Source organism: Ursus maritimus, unplaced genomic scaffold (assembly GCF_017311325.1).
Source record: "Ursus maritimus isolate PB19 unplaced genomic scaffold, ASM1731132v1 scaffold_27, whole genome shotgun sequence".
Taxonomy (NCBI): Eukaryota; Metazoa; Chordata; class Mammalia; order Carnivora; family Ursidae; genus Ursus; species Ursus maritimus.
Window position 1 is genome coordinate 10,340,024 of NW_024425230.1, and position 24,533 is coordinate 10,364,556.

Here is a 24,533-nt window from a genome sequence, read left to right on the forward strand (position 1 = left end):
ATCTCCACTCACTTTCACCCTCTAGAGAGTAGCCTCCAAAGGCCAGGTTTTATAAATTTTGTTCACTGCTGAATTGCGAGAATCTGGAACAAGATAGGGCACATAATAGGACCCTAATAAATCTGTGTTTAACGAGGACAGGTGATTGGAGAAGTTAAGTGTTCTGAAAGCTATTGACCAGGGAGCTCTGCATTTTTACTGCTGTAGAAGATGAAATCTCAAACTTCCAAGAAGTGACTCAGTGTGGATCTAGGAAGGGTCTCCATTCGCTTGCACAGGGCTCTGGTCTCCATTCACTGGTCTGGTCTCCATTCACTTGCACAGGGCTACAACAAGCAGCAGAAGCGGAATTGGGGCCATTTTTCACCCCATGCATGAGGATACCTTGGGCTATGGCAAGTCTGTTGCTCCCAAGTTGGGGGTGCACAGTGGGGAGCAGTTGGGAGGCTTCCCTGAGCAGCTGGTTGCTGGGGTGGAGGGATAGGCAGGCGGATGAATTCCAGACCCTTCCGTCCAGAAGGACTGAGGATGCAGCTTGGACGGCTGCTCCCCAAGGGCCAATTTCAAAGCTGCCAATCAGAGAGCAAGCACTAGTTGACTGATCACAGACCTTTGGGTTCCAAGGCCATTGGCATTTTCCAAGCACCCCTGCTCCACACCTCTCCTGTAAAAAACACCTTCAAACATGCCAAGAAGAAGAAATACTGGAGAAACAGCTGGCTGTCAATGATTTATGCTAGTTCAAGTTGAGCGCAAGCCTGAATATTTAATAAGTGAAAGTATTAGTTATCAGCAAAAATCGGCACATTACAGTCATCAGAAAAAATTTGAAATGGGCAGGTTATTGGCTGTCCTGCCTCATGTGAGCCATAGTCTTTGAGTAATTTTTAAACTGTGTAAATTTTCCAAAAGGGATAATGCAAATGATTCTTGTCCTTGGAAATAGAAATAACAGAAGGAAGTGGGAAGGGGCTCAGGAGAAGGGCACTGGCCATGGGGTGCGGTGCAAATAGTTTTCTCTTCCAAAGAATTAAGGGGGATAATAAACTCCTCAGAGTGTCAAACTGGCTTTGCAAACTGGGGAGTCAAGGTCGCGGGGCGGGCTGTGAAGGCCCCAGGCAGGGGGCGGGGGCCGGGGGCAGGGCCAGCTCGGGGAAGGGAGCCCGGAGCCGGGAGCCGGGAGCCGGGGCAGCCCCGGGGGAGGGGCGGGTCCGTCTCTGAGCGGGGGCGGGGGCGGGGGCGGGGGCAGCCCGGGCGGGGGAGGGGAGGAGGCGGGGAGGGGAAACGGGGCTCGGCCGGAGCCGAGCATGGAGGCTGAGGCCGCTCGCGGAGCCGCAGGTAAGGGAGCCGCGGCCGGCCGGGCCCGGAGCCCGCTCGCCTCCCCCGCTGGCCGCCGCGCTGGCCCCTCCCCGCGTGTCGGGTTTCAATGGCTGGGCTGGCCTGAGAGCTCCGGGCCCCGGCGCTGCAAAACGAGACCGTAAACAGCGCGCCGCGGCCGGGAAACTTTCCCCGGCGTCGGCGCCAGGGCGCCACAAGCCGCGCACCTGTCGCCGCCGGGGAACGAGTAGGGCGGGGGGCCCGGGACGTCGGCTGCGAGGCGATGGGGCTGCGGCGCTCACCCCCGGGAGGGGTCAGTCCTGGAAGGGTCACGGCCAGGGCCACGCTTCTCCCGCGTGTCTCCGGGGCCACCCGGCGTCCAGACGGCTGACTCGGGCTTGGCGGCGAGCTCACCGCCTTCCCATAGCCTTGGTGGCCCTGTCTGTGAAATGGGAACCGCACGGTGGGGGAGAAGTCAGGATAGCAGCTCGGGTTACAGCGGGCGCCTCTGCCCCCGCCACCCCCTTCCCGGCTTCTGGGACGGCATGTTTTGTCCCCGGGCACCTGGCGCGACGGGCGCGCGGCCCCCAGGCCAGCGGGGGACTCTGGATTTGAGGGCGCGCCCCACGGCTACCCTCCCAGCCCCCCTCCTCCCGCGAGCCCCAGGAGAAGCCCTGCCGGGTTCTGTCTCTGGAGAACCAGGCAAAACGGTGCCACTTCTGACTCTGAAGCACCTGGAACACGTCCCCAACGGGGTGGCCGCCAGTGGCGCAAAAGGAGTGTTTGCAAGGGAGCCGGCGTTGGGTGTTGGATGCTGAGAAAATGTCTCTTGGCCCCCTGCATCTGCTTCCTCTTGCGGGGACCCGCAGCTGGAAGGGCCCCGCGGCCGGTACCTCTCAAACTCTGGTCCCCTGCACGTCCAGGCCACATGGCGCGCGGCCACGGTTGACCAGCCCTGCCCCCACGTGCAATCCACCCCCAGACCGGACGCTTTCTCCCGCCACACATTTCTGTAAGGAAAAAAAAAATCAGTCTTACGGAGGCCTTTTATTGGAAGCCAACTGCGGCAAAAGACTGGTTTTCATGGCCTGCATTTAAAAGCTGTGACTTTGAGTTGTTTATCCCAGATTTCGAGTGAGCTAAGGAGAGAAGGTGGCCACTAGCCCATTGTATGAATTTTCCATTCCTTGTGAAAGTTGTCATTGGTCTAGAGACTGAGAAATGGTTTCTCTCCGTTTTTAGAGAGGGGGATGATACTGTTTCGTTTTTAATCTTTTTCCCCCCTGTGGTCCTTTCTGGAAAGTTCATCGCCATGGTTGTGGTTAGGGAGCGCAGCTGCCAGTTTGCTTGAGAACTGGGTCAAGAAACACAAACGGCTTGCTCTTCTGATCTCGTCCAACACATCCGCAAGATGGACAGGACTTTGCCCACCTAGGGGCTTACTGTACAGACCTGTATCTCCTTGACCTTCGACACTTAGTGGGCACAGAGTTGCTCCATCCGTACCTCTCCTTCCCCTCCTCCTCTGAGTGGTACCATGGGTCAGAGAGTTCTCCCAGCTGTGGTCTTCGAGCTGTGCTTATCCTACCCAGTTTTTCTTTTTCATGGGAAAAGTCATGGTAACTTCATCTTCTGGAAAAGTGTAGTTGGCTTAACCGGTTTAAGGATTTTCCTGTATTTCTTTCAGCGTTTGCTGTGGCTTTCATGGTTGCTGATGGACCAGAGGACACATGGCGGCTCCACGTTAATCATTTCCACATGTGCTCGAGCCTAATGGGTGGGACTTGTATGTAGCCGAACCATTGCCTGAGCTTGGATAGCCCGTTTCCAAAAAGGGCTTGGACAAATCACGTCTATGCCGGAATCCTTTTTCCTTTCGCAAGGAAACATTAAACTAGGAATTATGCTTTCGGATAAGGCTGTGTCCCGGTCACCACGTTAGCCCTAACATGTAGGGAAAGGGCAGGTGACATTTCTGTGGGAGTTCTGTCTGTGTCTGGATGGGCCTCCTCAATATTGGGATGTCCGGTTGGGGGGTTCTATCATAGTGGGGCTCTGAGCTACCCTCAGTAATTCCAGACATGCCCCAGGGCTAAACACACACACACACACACACACACTCACTCACACACACACACACACTCTCTCTCTCAGAGTTTGTATGTGTTTTTAATTTCTCTGATGCTGAAGACCTTCTTAAGCTCCAGCAGCCCACCTGTTGCTGTCATTTTAGCTGGGAGCGTCCTGGAGAGGAAAAGGAAAGTCACACGTGGTCTAGTTCCATACTCCACTCCCCTCTTCCTTCACCTTGAATTTCCCTCATCTGTAACATAAGGACTTGACCTACCCCGGGAGAGTTACACGAGACCCTGGGTTCATCACAGCCGACTGCTGGGCCCAGAGTAAAATTTAGGGTCTCTTCCAAGAGTGCTGTTTGTTTTGCCCCCATCCCTTCTGTTTATGCCCCACATTGAAGCATTTGTGAGAATTGTCTGTTGTCAGTTTAGTGTTGCAGTTAAGAGAAGTTGGGTGTGGACAGTTTGCGCTGGTAATCAGGCAGAGCTTCATAGCCAGGAAAGCTAGCAGCAAGGAAGACTCTGAAGGATGGATTGACTCTGAAGCTTGGGTCGAGGGAACAGGGACAATGGTGATGCCAGTGAAGGAACCAGTTTTTGGAGGGGGAAACCATGAAGCAATCTAGATGTCGTGATTTCAGAATGTTCCAGAACATGCCTCTCGTTGGAGATACTGAAGAGTTAGTCAGAAACACTAACTCTGGAGTGTGGGAAGAATCTAGAAAGGCCAGTAGTGTGTGCCCTGAGTTCTGTTGGGGACCCCTGGAGGCCTGGTGAGGGTGTCCCCTGGGAAACGGGAGAAGGAGAGGAGCTGAGGGCACAGTCTGAAGGCTCAGAGAGGGAGAAGTTCTGAGATTATGAGCGGAGGAGGAGAGACCAGAAAGAAAAGAAGCCCCTGGCCGGGCCCGGTGCTGAGAGAGCCAGTCCTTAAGTGGCCTCCTTCCTCAGGGAGGACCTCATGTGAACATAAAATTTAAAAAACAAAAATCAAATATCAATCAGCCATTTGAGATCTTCTCTAGGTCAAGGTATAGAAGGGCCCCCATAGAGGATGTGGCAAGTCTGAGTTTCTGGAAGCAGGGCCTTATTGAGGCCAGTGGGCAGGGGGTGGGGCTGGCCACTGGGACTTGTGTCATTGTCACTAAGTGATTTCCTGGCCCTTGACAAATCTCCATCCCCTCATCAGGAAGGAAGGGAAAGAATGGGATGGTCTCTAAAAATCCACTTGGCCGTGAAGTTTGTCAGTTACTTCCCACCCAATCAGACTGTAATCTCTCTGAGGGCAGGACCTTCCTGGATCTTTCCTCTCTAGTACCTTGCTCGTACCTCGCACATAGCAGGAGCTGCATGAGCTTTGAATGGAGAAACCATTTCCCCTAGGAGCCGGTGAAAGCTTTTGTTGGTTGTGTGGTTGTAGGATTACTGGGGAATTTTCTGCAGATCGGAGGTATCAGGATATGGGGTGATACAGGCTGGCCTGCCATCCCTGGGGTAGAGTGTCCCTGGACAGCACGCTGGTCAGTGTATCCCTTGGAATATCTTTCCAGGGTCCTGCTTGTCCTGGAAGACGCAGTCCTGAGTAGGTCCTCCTGAAGCCTTGGGCATTTCATGTTACCTGCCCCCCCACCCCAGCCATATCCTTGCCATATGATAGCCATGCTAGAGATCGTTCTCACTCGCCTGCAGTTCTGAACAAGGGCTGTGTTATGTCTGTGTTCAGTGCGGCTCTCCACTGCCCGAAGCCAGACCAGAAGTGGCTGGTGTTCTGACCTCCTGCCATGTCTTGGCAGGATGGAGTGAATGATCGAGTGGCCAGGACTCGGGCTGGGTGGTGGGAGGGCAGTGGGCACTGAGGTGTTGTCTTTCTGACCTTTGGAACCCTAGTCTGCTGACCGGCTGACTGGCCTTAGCTGGGTTCCTGGCAGCAGTTGGCTCCTGGCTCCTCTGATGACATTCTTATTTGTCGCTCAGTCTTGGGAAATGCCAAACAGAGGATTGTAGAAAATGACTGTGTTTTCTGCTGTGTCGTGTGGTATAGAAAGAAAATTCAGGGTAAAATTAAAGCACATTCGTTGGTCAGATGCCCCCAGTATCATATGACTTTTAAAGTCAGGGTTGCTGGGTTGCAGGGGGGCGAGGGGGTGGCAGTTAAGACTGACTGTCAGTGGCAACTGAGAGTTGGGGCCTTTGAATAAGGCTCATTAGGATGTAACAGCTGTGGTTTGGAAATTCCATGCCTTTTAGTTCACCCATCCTCTGTTGTGGGTTTTCTTTTCCAAGGCCTGCGATCAGCAAGCTTGGGCCGGGGGTAGGGCACACAGCGTGTGTGAATCCAGAGGCCACTGTCCGTTGACATCCAGGCCTGCTGTTCCCACCCCACTCTGGCCCCCTGGGAGCTCTCTCACATCAAACCCTTTGCATTCCCCATGCCAGGGCTATGGCCTCATTTCCTACTTAACCCAGTACCTATTGTCTGTCCAGGCATAGAAACATTTCCCTGTGCTTCTTTGCTCCTCCAAAGTAGGACAACTACAGGGCCACCGGGACCCAGCTGAGGCAAGGGCTGGGGGGGCCCAGAGGAGGGCCGAGGGGGGGAGCTCCCGTACCTGCGTATATTGGGGGCTCCCAAGGCCCCAAAACTCTTCTAGTGCGCTCGGTTTCCTTGACTTGCAGAAATTAAGATAAATGTGTTTTTCTTGGAAACCAAGTTTCTAACCACTACTCTTGAATTCTGTTGAGAGAGAGAGAAAGCTGTGTTCATGTCTTCATTGCATTCTGCTGAAATAAACCCTCATCGGAGTCCCTGGATATTTCATTCAGTGGTACGAGCTTGAGAAGTTGATGTGTAGACTTCCGCATGGCATAAACCTGCCTGTGGCAGTGCCGTCCCTGTCCGGATCTCTTCTGTTACACTGCTGCTTCGTGCGTTGGTGCTGAGCGTGTATGTATGCAGGTGGAGAGGTCTAATGCCCAAACAGCGAATGATAGTTGGCGGTTCGTTTTGACCTTTATGTCTTCCAACAAATGCTTTCTGTAAGGTATGTGTACTGACTACATTTGGGTTCTTAGAACATTTTGGAAAAAAACTGTTTTCAGCTATACAGGAGGAAAGGTACTGCTTTGTGTTTTTTCTTACTACACGAACACTGTATAGAAATATTAAAATATTAAGGGGCGCCTGGGTGGCACAGGGGTTAAGCGTCTGCCTTCGGCTCAGGGCGTGATCCCGGCGTTATGGGATCGAGCCCCACATCAGGCTCTTCTGCTATGAGCTTGCTTCTTCCTCTCCCACTCCCCCTGCTTGTGTTCCCTCTCTCACTGGCTGTTTCTATCTCTGTCGAATAAATAAATAAAATCTTTAAAAATAAAAAGAGGGGGCGTCTGGGTGGCACAGTCGTTAAGCATCTGCCTTTGGCTCAGGGCGTGATCCCAGCATTCTGGGATCGAGCCCCACATCAGGCTCCTCTGCTAGGAGCTTGCTTCTTCCTCTCCCACTCCCCCTGCTTGTGTTCCCTCTCTCACTGGCTGTCTCTGACAAATAAATAAAATCTTAAAAAAAAAAAATGAAAAAAAAAATAAAAAAAAAATAAAAAAAGAAATATTAAAATATTAAGAAATATTTGGGGTAACGAAAGAAAATATTTGAGAAGTATTTGGGATAATGAAACAAAATGTGTCCTGCTAAAGCACAGTGTAGTTACTTGTTGATGAATATCTGTTTTTAATCATAACAATGAAATATGAATATCAACAAATCATCTTGTTTTCATGTCTTTTATGCTGAGATCCCCCACCCCAACCCTTACCCTGATTCTATTTTTTCTCTCTCCTATTTTGAAATAGGATACTTAAGTTTCTATTCCTTTGGGGGCCTCATGTAGAAATTTTAGTATGCATGTTAATTCTAGTTCTGAAATTAATGAATTTTAAGCCTTCTCTGGAATCATCTAAAGGCTTATAGTGCTTTCATTCCACTTACCCTTTCCAGTTTATGTGCTGTTGTTACGAGCACCTATGTTCTATGATGATTTTTAATTTTCCTCCAGTTTTGTTTCATATGGTCAGCACTGGTTTGGATTTTATCTGCATGTTTATTATTTTCTTTGCTCCCATTCCTTTTTTTTTTTTTTTAATTAGAGAGTGAGCATGAGTGGGGGTGGAGGGGGTTAAGAGGGGCAGACAGAGAGGGAGAAGCAGCCCCCCCCCAGCAGGGAGCTGGATGTGGGGCTCAATCCCAGGACCCTGAGATCATGACCTGTGCTGAAGGCAGATGCTTAACTGACTGAGCCACCCCAGTGCCCCTGCTCCCATTCCTTCAATTATAACTTCCTCTTGAGTTATTTTCCTTTCTCCTGATTGTGAATTCTCTAGAAACAACTTTAGTGAGGATTTTCTGGTTGCAAACTCCCTCAGGTTTTGTTTTTCTAAACGTTTCTTTATTTGCCCATGTTCTTGAAGTTACTTTTGCTAGTGGAGAATGAAAGTTATTTTCCTGCTGTCCTTCAAACATGCTCTTCCATTGTCATCTGGCTGCCATAGTTGCGGCGGAGAAGGCCGCTGTTGGTCTACTTGGCATTCCCCTGGAGGATCTGTCTTTGTCTTCTGGCTGCTTTTATGGTCCTATTTTTGTGTTTGTTGTTTTGCAGATTGACCACAGTGTGTCTAGGTGGGGATTTTCTTTTTATTTTTTCCTGCTTTGGGGATTGTTTGGGATTCTAATATCTGAGGGTAGGTATCTTTCATTAATTATGGAAAAATTTCAATCATTTCTTCAAATGTTGACTCTTCTTCATCCTGTTTTCTCCTTCTAGAACCTAAGTTAAGATTGTTACTGGACCTTGTTATTCTACTTAGCCTCTTTCTTAACCCGCCTATCGTATTTTACACCTGTGTCTTTCTGTGCTGCATTCTGCGTAATTTCTTCAGATACATTTTCCAGTTCATCAGCTATTTAAGACATTCATTTCCAGAAGTTCTGTTTTTTTTTTTCTTCTAGAATCTTATTGGCCAACCAATAATTTTGGCTCTTTACATTTCCTATTTAAATTTCTTTAGTCGTATTTACTTCTTCATTACTACTATGCATTACTACGTCATATTTACATTACTTCTATACTAGATAATTTCAACATCTACATCTTTGTGGGTCTGATTTAGTTTGTGCTGACCCTATTGTGGCTGTTTATTTCATCTTATGTTCAGATTTTTTTTTTTTTTTGAGCAATAGTTAAGTTTATTGAGTGATAGTACAAAGCTTGCAAAGAGGGAGGGCATCTGAGAGGGTTGCCCATGTTCAGAGATTTTTGAAATCAGGTCTGAGTGACCCCGAGCTGGTGCCCTTCCCTCCTGCTCAAACTTCATGGCCTGTATGGCTCAGTATTGGGGAGACCTGACAGGGTGGGATCCTTTTGTCTATCTTTTCAGATGGGCTCATTTCACAATAACTTAAGGAAAATACTTCGTATTTTAGAATAATGTACATCTTATTCTTTCTGTTGGTAGGTTCATCAGTTTCCCCTTTGGAAAGAACTAGGATCTTAGCAGACTCAGACTGCTTCTAATGTTAGTTTATAAATCTGCCACAAATTGAAAGCTCCCTGTAGAATTTAATGACTTATGTGGAGGGGAGGGGTTAGAGGAGAAGGTCACCTTGGCCCCTCACCCCACAGTTCTGCCATGTCTTCCACACATCTGGCTCACATCTGCCATCTCTTTCTTGTATCTCCACTGCCATCACCGATCCAAGCCATTGTCATTGGCTCCCTCAACCTGCATTGCCTCTGGTTTGGTTTCTTACTGCGTTGCGTTCTGGAAGAAGCAGTAAACTCACACTCCAGCTATCACGCCCTGTTGGGGACGTTTCAGCAGCCTCCTCTTGCATTTTCCTTGAAACCTGAAGTCAGGAACAAGGCCAGGGTCCTGTAACGTTGGCTTCTGCCTGCCTGCTTCCTGTGATTCCTGCCCTTCTTCCCCTGGCCAGTCACGCTGCAGCCACACTGGCTGACCTTCAGCTCTTCGAATCCCTCTGCTCCTTTCTTCCTCCTGCACGTCTGGGGGGCCCTTGCCCCTGCTCTGCACCAGGCTGACATTTTATTCTTCAGTCCTCTGCTTAAAGGTTGCCTCCAGATCGAACTTCCCTAATCATCCTGTCTCCTGTCTCCCCCTCCGTTCTCCTGCCATACCGTGGGGCTGTTTAACTGTTCTTGTGTCTCCCCGACCAGGCTGTAAGATAAGTGCAGAGACTGTTGCTGCTTTTTCTCTGGTGATTGCCTGCCATCCCTAAATGATGGCCATGGTGTTTTATGTTATACATTTTAACATAGCTTCATAGGAGAAAATTTTGCAAACCTCGGCTGTGGGGTTGGTATTGAATGTGACCTGGGTCTGATTAGAACTCTTCCTAGGACCCTGGGCTATCAGGAAGACCTGGTTCTAAGCTGATGTCACCCTTGGGTAGGGACCCTGGGAGCAGGTGTCGTAGAAGCTTCGGGGTGTTACTATATTATTATTATTTTAAAAAACAGGTAGAAGCTTTTTTTCCCTCTAGACATTAAAATGGCTTACCGAATGACAGTGCACACTCAGCCTGTCCTCTTTTGGCTTCAGCCACCTCCCAGCCACTGCTGTCTTTGTGCGGAGTGTGGCTCAGCTGGACAGCGGGCAGAGGTGGGCCTCATCGCCCTGGGATACAGGTCATGCGAATGTATCCTCTGCACGGGGCCTACTTAGGCCACACCAGCCTTGTCTTTTAACCCCTTATGAATTCATGCCTTTTACTTCTCACAAGGTGTTCAAAGTACATGGTCAAAAGTATGGCGATAATTTTCAAAAGACTCGAATGGACCTTTCTGCAAAGGAGATATGCAGATGGCCAGCAAGCACATGAAAGGGTGCTGCTTAACGTCATAATCATTAGGGAAATGCAAATTAAAACCATAATGAATACCACACCCGTTAGAACGGCTGTTATCAAAAACCCCCACAAAACCCCGAAAGTAACAAGCGTTGGCGAGAATGGGGGGAAATTGGAACTCTCATGCACTTTTGGTGGGCATGTAAAATGGTGCAGCCACTGTGAAAAACAGTGTGGTAGGTCCTTAAAAAATTAAACATAGAACTACCGTATGATCCAACAATTCTAGTTCGGGGTATATATACCTGAAAAGAAGGGAAAGCAGGGACTGAAAGAAATATTGTAAATCCATGGTCATTGCAGCGTTCTTTGCAGTAGCCAAAAAATGAAAGCAGCCCAAGTGTCCAACAATGGATGAATGGATAAACAAAATGGCATTTTACACACAAATGCACACACACACACACAGACACACATACACACATATTATATAATGTAATATTCTTCAGCCTTAAAAGGGTATTTTAAGCAGTGCTGTGCTGAGTACCAGCTGCCATTTGGTGCTCTTGACATGATACAAATTAGCAAGCAGGGGCGTTGGTAAAGGCTGTGCTGGAAATCTTAAGATCTGCATTTGAGTCCAGCCCTACTACTAATTTTCTGTCTTCGGACTTCTGTTTCCACATCTGAAAAATGGGGGTTAGTGCTTTGTGTGCTTTATTGACATCAAAGCGTTGATGTAAGTTTTAAACAAGCAAGGACTTGGATGAAGGCCCTTTGTAAATTGGAAAACACTCCATGAATGTAAGGTGTAAAAGGGTGTATTTTGATGTGAGAACTTATCATTAATATTCAAATACTTTTTCTCCCCGCTAGTGCTTTTCTTTAAATTTAGGTTTTTTTTTTTAAAGATTTTATTTATTTATTGGACAGAGATAGAGACAGCCAGCGAGAGAGGGAGCACAAGCAGGGGGAGTGGGAGAGGAAGAAGCAGGCTCATAGCGGAGGAGCCTGATGTGGGGCTCGATCCCAGAACGCCGGGATCACGCCCTGAGCCGGAGGCAGACGCTTAACCGCTCTGCCACCCAGGCGCCCCTAAATTTAGTTTTTATTGTTTAAAGTAATCTCTATGCCCAACGCGGGGCTCGAACTCACGATCCCAAGATCAAGAGTCGCGTGCTCTTGCGACTGAGCCAGCCAGGCGCCCCACTCTGCCAGTACTTTAGAAACTTTATCCACAGAAGGCAGAGTATTGCTTTTTTAAAAAAAATTTCAATTTAAAACGGAGCTGGTACTGAGTTTGACGCAAGTAGTCATTATTTGGCTTGTACCTCTTCAACTACTTTCTAGTTCTACACAAAAGAGTCCAGTGCCCTTATAAAAATGTAGCTACCTCGATACATTTCTGGTAACTGGGGAGAAACTGCCTTCTCCCTAAGTAAATAATTCTTTAGGTTTAAGCGAAACCCATTCGTTGCCATCCATTCTCCTTGCATGGTAGTCTGGGTGGTGAGTCTCAGGGCTATGCAGCGTGTACAGGTTAATCTAGAACCGGCTTGTGCAGAGGAAGCACTGGTCTATTTTCAGCTCGCTTTGTTGCTTTGCACAGGGCTGGGCATGCCAAATAGAAACCGATTTTTTTTTTCTTTTTTTTTTGCTCCTCTTCGGAGGTATTATTGTTTACAGTGTAATCGATGAACATATAGGGATATGATTTCTGGAGGAAGGTTTGTGAAATCCATTAATAGCCACGATTTTTAGGTAAGTTCTGAAAATGCGATTCTGTGAGTAATGGGTAAAAAAGCCTTACGTTGATGAAGAGTTATTTTTCTTCCTCTCGTTGCGTGCTGTGTGGTTTAGGGCTCTGGTTCCTCTCTGGATGGTTGCTCCCCGCAGCATTTCCCCATCAGCTCTGGGGCCACCATGTGTTAATGGTGGTGTTACTGACACTGGGGCTCGGTATTTTTTTCTTTTTTTTTTTTAACAAGTTCTTGGTCAGTTACGCTCAGGATACGAAGAGTCAGGCTTTCTGCGTTCTCCTGAGCATGTGCCAGAGCCTTCTTCCTTCTCAGTAAAGGTTAGACAAATGTGGCACTGTGGTGAGGACCACATGGCATAAAGTGGCTCGGGTTCAGGGATGAGGGAAACCTGAGTTTCCTGCAGGTGTCCGAGTGAGAGCCCCTCTTCTGTTACCATTCCTAAGGAAGCATCTATGTGAGATGCTGTTTCGTCCTGTCTGCCCCAAACATACCTTCACATTTGTCCCCCAGTGTGACACCTCTTTGCATGCAAAAGGAACAGTATGTTTCATTCCCACCTCATATCCTTTTAAATGATGCAGGGGGGAAAATAGTTTTATGTTCATAGCGTTTGCCTGAAAGTAAGAGGCACCAATGCTCGGATTACGAGACCTTCATATTAGAAGCAATTAGGATTACATAAACCTTTGTGTGGGTGGCACATAAAGTCATCCGCATATTTTACCATCTTAGATTTGGGACAAGTGATTTATTCTCAGCCAAGGCAATGACAAGCTGCAAGTGGGCCAATACTAAATATGTGATAACAGAGCGTCAGGCTGCCTGTCAATTACTGGGGAACGAAACCTTCCCGCCACCACCTGCAGACCTTTCCCCAGCGTGCCTCCGTTCCCTGACAAGTTTGCTCATCTGCTCGAAAAATTCTAACATATTCTACATTCTGTCTTCCAACTTTTTTTTTTCAATTCTTTGCTAAGAATATTTTGGCAATCAGATGCTCTTCAAAACCAACAAAAATAACCAAGGGTGCGTTTGCTTCACCTTCTGTTTTCTGCTCCTTGCTGTAGGCAGTCGCTCTGCTGACATGGTGGCCCCCTTGCTGGGTGAGCCGTTGGGTTCCAGGCATTTGCACCTTTGCTGCGTGTCTGAGAGTGATGCTTGCTCCTGTCCTGATGTTACTTCAAGACCCTCTTCGCTAAGGTGTGCTTGTCGTCTGTCAGTGTTCCAGGACAAGGGGTCCTTGGTTAAGTGCGTTTGGGAAATAAATGCTGGATTAAGCCCACGCCACTGCTTTAGGATTTCTAAACGTCCCACTTGGTGATAGGCATGTGGAACTCCCAGGAGTGAGTTCTAGGTGCCACAGCAGACCTTTTTAAAAATTTTTTTATATGAGATTTTATTTATTTTAGAGAGAGCGGGAGCGTGCAGGGCGGGGTGGGGCAGAGGGAGAAGGAGAGAGAGAATCTCAAGCAGACTCCCTGCTTGAGTGCAGAACCCGATATGGGGCTTGATTCCAAAACTCTGAGATCATGACCGGAGCCGAAATCAAGGAGTCAGATGCTTAACCGACTGAGCCACCCCGGCGCCCCTAAGTGCCACAGCAGACCTCCTAAGCCTGCTGGCATGGAAGCCTGGTTCACAGCCTGTCTGATGGAGCTAATGTTCCATAGCATGCATTGGGGAAAAGGCTAGAAGAACGGCACGAGGAGGGTCATCGTGCTGGCTGCACAGACTTAGATTCTTTGATAGGAAGTATATGTCAGGCAGCGTTTCGCACAACTGTAGGTATTTCTCATGACCGGTTTCCCCCACTGTCTGGAAGTAGAGCGTTCCTATGAAACCTCTTGTAAGCTGGAGCCCTGTGAAGAGAAGAATCAGTTACCATTAACGTATATGGAAACATTTTTTGGCATGCCTAGACCCACAACTAGCCTGTCTTAGACTTTTCTGGTACCTTAGGATGCGTCTTGCTAAGGGATACAGAACATAAATCAAGATAAAGGGCAGATGCTCCCAGACACTGTTCAGAGTTCTGGGAGCTTAGCTGGATGGGTGATGTTCCTGGAGAAGGAGCTTGTCGGGACCACACGTTCACTGCTCAGCCGTGCAGTGTGTCTATAAGGGTTCACTGCAGAACCGACGCGGAACACTCTTTTTGCTTTTCACCTTTTATCATCAAAGCAAAAGTCCTCATTGGATTTCTTCAGTTAGTGGAAACAGGGAGCTCTTTCATAAAAGCGAAGCAGTGTCACGGGAACTTCTGGAAAGCGGGGGATACCTGTATATGCAACAGCCCTCTTTTTTTTTTTCTTTTTTCTCAATAAACATAATCCTTTAAGTTAAAAGTGGTTCCCAGTTTGGAGGCATCCTGGGGTGAAAGCTTTGGAAACTCAAAATGAAGGTTGCATTTGTGATTATGGAATTTTTTTTAGAGATTTTATTTATTTATTTGAGAGAGAGAGAGAGCACAACCCGGGGCGGGAGGAGCAGAGGGAGAGGGAGAAGCAGGCTCCCCACCCAGCAAGGAGCCTGATGCGGGGCTCAATCCCAGGACCCTGAGATCATCACCTGAGCCGAAGGCAGGTGCCCAACCAACTGAGCCACCCAGGTGCCCCATGAGTATGGAATTCTAAAGCATACAGCTCGAAGACACACAGCTCTGGGATTGCCCTGTGCAGTAAAACATGTTTCACTAGACATCGGGAAGCCTCATGAATTCCTGGTCCTGAATTCTGAGCACCTGAGGTAGCATTTGGGAATCTTCTCGCTTTAGGTGCTGCCCTCACAGGCTTGGGTGTGTAGGACACCTGGGTTCAGAACGCCACAGACACTTCTTGCAAAAGGACTTGGTATCTCCTGGTGCCCTCCTTTCTCTGGTTACAAACTAGTCTCCATGTTTCCTGCTAAGTCCCAAATTAGTCACTCAATCCCCTTTGGCAGTTTCTTCTATAATATGGATTCTTTCTTATAAGTTCCTTTCAGAAGAAAATTGATTTGTGAGGGAAAAGCAGACCACTGGTGTGAAAAGTAAAGAAAAGCAAAAAAAAAAAAAAAAATTCTATATTAGGAATATCCACCCTTAACCATTCTTGAAAAATAAAAGTAGAATACTGCCTTATAATTTTGTGTCCTTGAAATTTTTTTCACATGTTATGAGCAAGAGTTGTTCTTAACTGTAATTCAAGAATGACAACCCACATGACTACCAAAAAAAAAAAAAATCAAGCGATTACAGTCAGCTTTTCCAGTGACATAATGCCTTGTAGTTAACTGATGGATAGATAGAGCTTTCACTGAGGTCAGAATTCTTAAGAGCAGGGCTAGTAAAATTTAAAATATCTATTAATGTTTCTCATACTCATAGTCCCATATGAGAAAAATCTCACTTTGCTAAAATGAAAGAACTTTGGTCATCTTTGTGGTGAGGTAGTGTTCAGAGAGAGTATTCTGCAAGTGATACTGAATGAGTGGCTAAGGGCCGAGCATTGACCTCTTTCAGGGTGTTCATTAATTGGCATTGCTGTTTATATCAGAAGGACCAAAAAAGTGCTGGGAAAGCCCTAGAGCATTAGGCTTTTCCGGACTGAGCAGCAGTGGCTGACCCGGTAGTGGCTGTGGCTGATGGGCAGTGGGTGACAGGCAGTGGCTCGGTGGGACGCCATTCATGCCGCCCTGGGAACTGGAGCTTTGGTAAAAAATCCTGAATGATTTAAGTATTTTCCCTAGAAATAGGCTTTAAGAGGTACCACTTTGTTGTTGTTCTGGTGACTACAGCAAACATATGCTTAAAGGGAATTCTTAAATTGGGGGCTCGTTTGGGGATTTCATTTTCTTTACAGTCTGCAATGAATTATCATTTCAACTGTGTGCCTTTTTCATAAAAGCATTTTACATTGTACTGAAAAGATTACATTCTTTTGGCTTTGGAAAAATATTTCCTGTTCAGTTCAAGCCATGAGAGCCTGTTAGCATTTCACATCTGGAAGCCCCTGCCCAGAGTCGGCCTTCCATCACCAGCGAAGGGAGTGTGGCCGCCCAGCTCAGCTCCAGAGCGCATGCGTAAAACACCCCAGCCTTGTTTACTTCCTGGAGGCCCCTGGGCACTGCCCAAGTGTGCCCTTGCGGTTTGGGGGCGGGGGTGGGAGTGGGAGGCTTCCTTCCTCTCGGGGTCGTGTGTGTGTGTGTGTGTGTGTGTGTGTGTGTGTGTGTGTACACGCACGCACCTCCTGGGCTGGAGAGGGAGTCTATCTTCCTGCCAAGTTGGGGAGGGGTCTTTCTTCCTCTGCAAGGGCAGGGGTTCCCTTTCCCAGCGGGCACTGGATGCTCCCCCTCCTGCCTTAAGCGTTTCCTTTTTTCATTCCCACCCAGATTTCCAGAAAACAAACCTAAACATTTTGTGTGTAAGAGCGAAGCTGCTGGAGCTTTTCTCATGGGGGATCCCCCCCCCCCCAGCCAAGACGGAGGAGAACTAATTAAAACCCGAGGGGCTGAGGAATTGAGCTCCCCTCCACTAGGCTGGCTTGCCTGCCCCTGGACACTTCTTAGGAGTGTGGGGTCTGTGCCCAGCTTGGAGGATTTAAAGGGAACGGAGCATGGGTGCTGCATTGTTCTGTGAGTGGTGAGATGTTTATAGCTTTCTCCACTTCCCAGAGGGTTAATCTCTGCCTTTCAGGGCTCTGCTCCCCAGAGGCAGGCCTGATTCTTCTTGTGGGCTTCCTGTTCTCTGAGGGGGGTCTCCCAGCCTCAGCCAGCGGAACCAGCAGGGGAAATGATTTCATGGTGTGCGAGGAGCAAAACACATTCATTGCATTTCTCCTGACCACATGCGACCAGAACTGAGGCCAGGTAACCCTTGGCAGCCTGTAGGGGAACCAGGCAGGAGCATTCCTGGGCCCCTCCAGGAGCACCCACGCTTCTGGGCTCCGTGGCCATGGTGAGGTGCCCGCTCTCCCAAGGTCCTGAAGACCACAGTGTCCTCCCTGACCCCTGTCCCAGGGGGCCAAGTTTGGCTTCTCAGTGGAGCTGGTGGGTGCCACTGTCCCGGGAGCCCCCAGACCTCTCACCGGAGGGCACTTGCGGCCTGGGGCTGACAAGCATCTCTCCTGAGAAGCCTCCAGCAGCAGAGAGTATAAGCTGGCAAGGGGTGGGGTGGGGGGTCTTTCCTCCCTCCTGGGGCCAGTTAGGGGAACGTGTTATTTAAGCTGCTTTCATGGGGCAGGCATGCAGCCTGAGCTGGGTGCGTCGGGGTTCAAGCAACCCTCTTTCCAGTTGGATCTTCTTAATTTATTTGAATGCGCACAGTCTTTATTTTATACCTGCGGGAAGCCACTTGACTTTCTAGAAGAATGAATAGCAGTTTGGATGAAGAGCCTAGCCGACCACCTACCCAAATTTCCCAAGTGCTCAGTGTGGGAAAGGCCTGGGGAGGGGTCTTCCATGGCAGGGTGGGACGGGAGAGAGGTGTGCATACAAGGGGCTCTGAGGCGCGCTCCCGTGTTCCTGGGTTGGGGGAGAGTGGGGTGAGGCTGCGTCTCTTGCCCACCGAGTTCTATGTGTGTGGCCCTGGGGGACAGGGGAAGCAGCAAGGATAAATTCATTTTCATCCTAAGCGGAACTGGGATTCGAACCTAGGACTCAGTGGTCCCCGAGCCCTTGCCTTTTGGGGGCTCTAGGAAGGCTTCTGGGAGTGCTGGTGTCTGAGATGGGCTTGAGGGTGTCAAGATAGAAGGAGTGGGGAACGGGGGCATAGGAGACTTTGGGTACTGGGGGTGGGAGGGGGGCATGGAATTCTAAAGGGCCTTCTGGGCTGGGTCAGTAACATCATCTGAGTGTTTCGCACAGATTCTGAGCCCAGTCAGACCTTCATGGCTGCCACTGACCGCCACTGACTAGCCAAGCATTCTCCTCTTGGCCTCAGTTTCCTCATTTGTAAATGCGGGTGAAGCGAACTCAGTGAGATAAGGGGTAGGAAGTGCTCAACATCCTGCTGGACCTCGGGCCCCTGGGAACCCAGCTGGGTGGTTTTGATTGGTGGCTAGTGGAGGGTGGACGAGCAGGAGGGGTGAGGCCAGAGGCTGTTGTGAGAAGGTGAGCCTCAGGACTAAGGACGAGCACAGGGAGAGGTGAGGCGGGCTGGTCTCGGAGACAGGTGTGAAGTGGACCCTGAATCAGGAGCTGGGATTCCAGCCCGGATCCATCTGGCTCCTGCATTCTAGGCGTGGAAGGCCCAGTAAGGACTAGGGGGGCCTACTTGTTCAGCCTGGGGCTCTGTCCTATCAGGTGCGGGGGGCGCCTGGGCTCACGGTGAGGAGTCTGGGCTTCCTTGGCTGTGTGTGTGTGTGTGTGTGTGTGTCCACAAGAGTGTGCCTTTCACAGCAGAGTATGTTCGCTATACAGAGGTACAGCCCTATTTAGAGAAGGAGAGATCTCAGAGTTCGCCATTGACTTATTCATTGTCACCAAGAGGACTGTTAATTCTTCGTCTTTATTTGAAACATTTGTATCTGCGCATTTATAGTTGTAATTTTTTGGGACACATTCTATCCTCAAATACTTTTAAAAAAATTGACTAGTGGGAGAACATATTTGCTCAGCGATGTGTCACTCTCTGCGTGTGCCCGTGACACGTTCAGTGTATCAAGCCCCGGGGCAGGAGTTGGGCTTACAGTGTATAGGTCAGGGCCTGATCCACAGGCGCTCTGGATGTCCTCCCTTTTCTGTTGAGTGTTTCCCCCAGTAATTCGTCCATGGCAGTAACACTCATCACAGGCAAACTCCATTGACTGGAGACTTGAAACCCTTTGCAGCTAACAACGGCCCCTGTTTCCTGAAAGGCGGTTGGCAGGAGGAATGGACACTCAGAGACAAAGGTAGGAAGCCACTCTTTCTGTGAATGTTTACGTGAAGGCTTATCTTTCTTGAGGACATGAAGGACGGGAGGACCAGAAGGACTTGGAGGACAGGAGGACGAGAAGGCCATTTCGGCAGCCTCCCCCTACAGGAGGCCCAAAGCTGAATCAGAGGCAGGATCCACAGGAGAGAGGGGACCGCAGAGCCCCCTCCCACTTGGGGACATGCCAGTCCGAGGCCGGCCAGCATCTCAGGGGAAAACTGACCACTGCTTCCGAGCTGAATTTGATGCTATCTATTTGGATGATTCTTCGAGGATATAATTTTCCTCTACAAGTGTGAGGACAAGAAAGAGACGCTGAGGAAGAGCCAGGGGGAAACTCGCAAGTGAATATGGACAATAGTCTCCCTGTGTATGTTTGCAGTTCCTCCCAACAGTAGATTTCAACTCTCTACTTAACAGGAGCGCAACGCCAAGGAGACGAGTTGGCAAATCTCATCCACCTTACAGCGGATATGGAGGCTTTCAAAATAGAAACTCAAGCTGGAGTTTGTCAGGTTGTCGAGGTTCTCACCAGCTAGTGTGGGCTCGCGAGGTCCCTGCCTGCGCACGTGGCTGCTGTGGTTTCCCTCCAGAAAGATACTTGGGAAACCGTGGTGGTTTGGGTGTATGCAAGGAAGTTTCTGTAGCATTCTAAGGGAGGGTCAGGTGGAACTTCCTACCTCCCGCGGGTCGCTGCCAACCCTGCCGTCGGGAATGTCTTCTATTTTCTTTTGGCACCTGATGCAGAACTATTTTTTCATTTAAAAAGAAAAATAGGGAAGTGGGGTACCTGGGTGCCTCCGTGGGTGAAGCGTCTGCCTTCAGCTCAAGTCATGATCCCAGAGACCTGGGATGGAGCCCCACATCAGGCTTCCCTGTTCGGCAGGGGAGTCTGCTTCTCTTCTCCTTCTGCTTCTCCCCCTGCTCGTGCTCTCACTCTCTCTCAAATAAATAAATATTTAAAAAAAAACTTAAAAAAATAGGAGAACATGATTTTTACGGCAAGTGTTACTTGTATGCTTAAAAAAAACTTGGAGAAATAAATGACTTCCTCTCTAACAAAAGAATAAAATTAATGTCATTTCTTGCTGTCTTTTTTCCCCTAGCAGGTGTTTACCCAGTGGATATTTTGGAAGATGACCCTGAAAGACATCAGGAAGCAGCCCTGGCTTACTATGCCATGCTTAGGGAAGGGATACGGCCCTCAGCAGAGCTTTTCTCTCTTCCCACCGGGGAGCAGGTGTGTGGGATCTTCCTTGTTGGTAGAAAGCTCTGTAAAATCTAACTTACCAGAAAGTAGAATGTTAGTACTAGAAAGAGTATTATAGATTTAAAAACAACAACAACAACAACAACAACAACAACTTCTGGAGGGAACACTAGAATAATTCCACTTTAAGAAGCAGAAGGAATTCTAGAATGGGATTCTGGAGTCCTGAGGATAAGTCTGGTTATGCAAGACAGTGAGCAAGACAGCCTGCTATGAATCCCACATCTGCGGCTTACTAGCTGTGTGACCTCGAGCACATGTCTTAATTTTTCTGGTGTGGGTGTTCTCATATCTAAAATTGGGACAATAACAGAACTTACCGGGGTGCCTGGGTGGCTGGGGTGCCTGGGTGGCTTTGTCGGTAGAGTACCGGACTCTTGGTCTCAGGGTCATGGGTTCAAGCCCCACACTGAGCGTGGAGCCTATTTGGAAAAACACAACAACAACAACAACAAAACCCCCAGAGCTTACCTTGTACTGTCCTTACAAGGACTAAATGAGACCCTGTGCTTAGTTAATGCCTGGTTGGGCCTCAGTTTCCCCATGTGTCAAAACAAGGGGCGTGGTTGCTCTTTGGTCTCTAAGGTTTGGCTCAGTTTTAAAATTTTGTGATTTGGAATGAAGTTTTGTCAATTGGAATTTAGTTATATCAGTGTGATTTTTAGCACTGATAAGATAGCCTTTTGGATAAAGACTGGGAGAGAACAGAGAGAAATGAAAACCGTTTGTTAGGGTGATGGAAATGTGGGTGAAATTTTAAAATTGCGTTATTTTGAAGAACGTTTTTCCCTATGCAGTGAATAAAAAGAATATGTGACTCTTGGGCTGTGCCTCAGTCACCTTTCTTTCAGATTTAAGTCCGATCTATTCAAAGAGACAAGATTTTCTTGTTTTATACATGGAAGATTTTCCCTGTGGCAGATGATATCGTTGCTGTCTGTCCAGCGTAGTAGAGTTTTACCTCCCTGTACTGAAGTTGTTCCCGAATTCATTAGAACAGTGGCTTGTGCAGTTTATACATTCCTTGAGATTTTGGAGATGCTAGTTCGTAATCAACTCCTAGAAGATTCCCCTGGGTGATTGTACTCACACGCTTTCAGCGCCCCCTAGTGGCAGTTGAGCCGAAAAAGGAAGCAAGCTCTGCATCAGGGTTAAGGCTGCTAATTTTTTGGGGAGCCAGGGGCTGTAGGGGGCTGCAGGGTAGGATGGAGTGTGGGGAAGGCTAGGTGTAAAGGAGAGTTAGCCCTGAAATCTGAGAGTTAGCTCTGAAGGGCTCTACGATGCAGTTTCACTCCTCTGCTTTCATTTCACCCGTATTTATGGGATTACATTACTTAAAAAAAAACCTATTATGTAAGTACGGGCAGTGAGTGAATCATTTTAGTGTTATTAGCAAAAACATAATAAAATAAGACAGCTCTTAAAATTACGTTGTTTTTATGTGATAGAAATGCTGAAAGGACTTTGTATCTATCTGCTTCCCCGCTTAGAAGAAAATAAATTTTCATGAGAATATTTTCAATTGTTTTCCTACTATTTTCGCAGTTACTTAAGAAATGGTAGACGCGCCCTGTCACTTAGCAGTTGAAATAATCTCATTTGGGGTGGCATCTGACTTCCTCATGGCTTTTAGCAAATTTAACTTTTCTTTTGGAATCCAGAGAAATTTATCCAAACGAAAAGAAAGATGAGAAAGTGCTTTGAGGATATTATCACACTGCATTGCTCCAGTTCTCCGAAACGTCCTAATTAACTGTTTCCAGTCTTGAAACTGCCCTGTCACGTTTAAAATACAATAAAACTCATTGATTTTTCTGGTAATAAGCCAGGCTATGCTCATTGTATAATATTTGGGAACTATCGCCAGGAACAGAGAAAATGAAAAACATCACAGCTAACTGCTGTGAACATTTTGACATGTCTCCATTCGATTTTTCTTTCTGCATATACTTTTTAAACATTCAGGTCACTCTCAGAATACAGTATGGTCTACAATAAACATCTTTCCATGTCGATACGATGCTTTGTACATTTTTTTTTAAAGATTTTATTTTTAAGGAATCTCTGCACCCAACGTGGGGCTTGAACTCACAACCCCAAGATCGAGCGGCCAGGCTCCACCCGCTGAGCCAGCCGGGCACTCCTGTACGCATTTTTAATGGCCTCTAACAGCCCTCTGGTGGGTGAACTGTGCTTCACATCACCACCGTGGGGGGGCCAGCCCAGAGACTCTCCCTGCAGGTGACTTGAAGACAGGGGGCCACCCAAATGTTTGCAGCTCTCAGAGTTTGTTAGGAAACATTTTTCTCAAAGCACCGAGGCCTGCCGTAAATTTTTGCAGGTGACCTGCTTACCTAGCTCAGCTGACACGTTCTCTTTTCATTTTCTTTCTTTTTCTTTCTTTCTTTTTTTTTTTTTTTAAGATTTTATTTATTTTTTTGACAGAGAGACAGCCAGCCAGGGAGAGAGGGATTTCACAAGCAGGGGGAGTAGGAGAGGAAGAAGCAGGCTCCCAGCGGGGCTCGATCCCAGGACTCTGGGATCACACCCTGGGCTGCAGGCAGACACTTAAGGACTGAGCCACCCGGGCGCCCCTCTCTTTTCATTTTCTTACGCCCTCCTCAGTTTTCAAAACAGACTTTGCAATGGAACGTGTTGACCTTTTGCTTTGGGAGCTGGGAGCAATGCCTCTGATGGCCACAGAGAGGGCTGAGATTCCAGCGCTTTCGAGAAGGCTCTGGGAGGGTCCCAGGCTTGGTGTTCCTCTTGTTCATAAGCAAAGGGGCACCAACATTGTTCTCTCTCTCTCTCTCTCTCTCCCCCTCCTCCTCCCCCTCTCGTTCTCCCTCACAGCAGAGGTTCTCTGCCCTTGCTGTCCCAGAAGCAGAGCTGAGTCTGCAGGGCCCAGAGGGGGTTTGAGTTTGTTCAGACTCCTTGCAGAGACCTGAGGCAGGGTAGCAGGCAGCCTGAGTGGCATCGGGGTGGACACAGGCTTGTTCAGGCTATTTCCATGGAGTGGCCACAGGAGGAACGTTGAGGCCAGCCTGGCAGATGGACCCCCGAGGTGGGGGTGTGGCCATCAGCTTTGGTAGGCTGAGGCCCCAAGGGTGTCTGGGTGGGGAAGGCTGATGGGGCCCGAAACCTATGGAAGGGAGAGGCTGGAAGGGTATCAGCTGAGTGTGTGTTTAATCAGTACTTGGAGAGAGGGGCAGGTAAATGAGGGATGGGGAGGGTTGGCTGGGTGGGAGGCATTGGAAAGCCCTTTGTCACATCCCACTCGTGTTTAGCTCAGAGCGGGTAAGGTTTCCATTTTTACATTGCTTCCATCCTGTCAAATTAACCTCTGTGCAACAGTGTTCTTTCAGTGAATATGGTGCTAATTAATTGGTAAGTAATTTCCTGTGCCCTTACTTTGATGACAGAACAAAATGGCGATTTTGTTATTTTTTTCAGGTGAAACTTGAAGCTTCGTCTGTTTGCTTTTGCACTGTGCACCGTGACGAACCTCAGCATAAAATATTAGTCTTGGTTAATCCCCAGGACACGAAGACAGGTTGGTAGTTACTCATGGATTTAAAACACAGGGATTCTGATTTTATTGTTTACAACCAACGGAAGGAACTATTTCGGAAATGGTGGCTGGACTCTGAGGCTGGACCTAGACGAAAAATCAAAGCAGAAGTGACGTATTTCCAGGGTTTAGACATCTGACAGTGCATTATTCGTGTTTATTGGCACACGTGGATTTTCGTGTTAAGACACTGGATGCCCTGTGCCCCACGATGAGATGACTGTGTTCTGAGGGTAGCACTTGCTGCTTTTGTAAATAACCTGTAGGGGGTGCGTGCACTGGGTGGAACCATTTGTTGGGGTGTTTCACCGCCCTATGCAGCCCGAGGCCTCTGATGGTCAAGCAGTTTGCCCGGGGCCACACAGCTGGGGCATGGGAGGGGATTTTTGCAAGGTGATGATTGGGTGGGGTTTTGTTTCTGGTGGGGAAGTTTGTGTCATCTGTAACTCATTTAATCTTCCTTTGCATTATGAAGAGAGCATTTGTGACCGATTTCAGCTCCTTGGAGTGAGTGCTGAGTTGCGGAGGAGGCAGGGATCTGGGGCTTGTTGGCCTTGGGCAGCGTGAGGTGGGGAGGGGAGGAGGGTTGCAGCCCATCCCTCCACCTGGGGCCCAAGGCACCTGTGAGCTGCAAGCAAAGCTCATTTGAAGTCTCTGACTTCAAGGGGATCCCCATTGAAGTTCAATTCTATTTTAGAAATTTTCTCCTTGATTCTGTTTTTCTGGGCTTTACAGATTTTCTTCCATGACCATGTATTTATTGCTTTCCTCATAAGAAGTTAAAAAACCAAACCA

At 48.3% G+C, this 24,533-nt stretch overlaps 1 protein-coding gene across 9 annotated transcripts in view; it reads left to right on the top strand.

The window, feature by feature from the left end:
• The first annotated feature begins 1,260 nt into the window (after positions 1 to 1,260).
• Positions 1,261 to 24,533, top strand: part of LOC103659998 (protein FAM169B) — an 80,750-nt gene continuing 57,477 nt past the window's right edge. For 2 of the 9 annotated variants that reach the window (XM_040642719.1, XM_040642728.1), the window contains exons 1-5: positions 1,285 to 1,338; positions 3,005 to 3,103; positions 18,812 to 18,874; positions 20,004 to 20,137; positions 23,621 to 23,720. In XM_040642719.1, coding sequence (XP_040498653.1) covers positions 1,308 to 1,338; positions 3,005 to 3,103; positions 18,812 to 18,874; positions 20,004 to 20,137; positions 23,621 to 23,720 — 427 coding nt within the window. In that variant the 5' untranslated portion in view covers positions 1,285 to 1,307. Of the gene's footprint in view, positions 1,339 to 3,004; positions 3,104 to 18,811; positions 18,875 to 20,003; positions 20,138 to 23,620; positions 23,721 to 24,533 lie in introns of all 9 variants that reach the window. The other 7 variants (XM_040642720.1, XM_040642723.1, XM_040642721.1 and 4 more) reach the window with 7 other exon arrangements.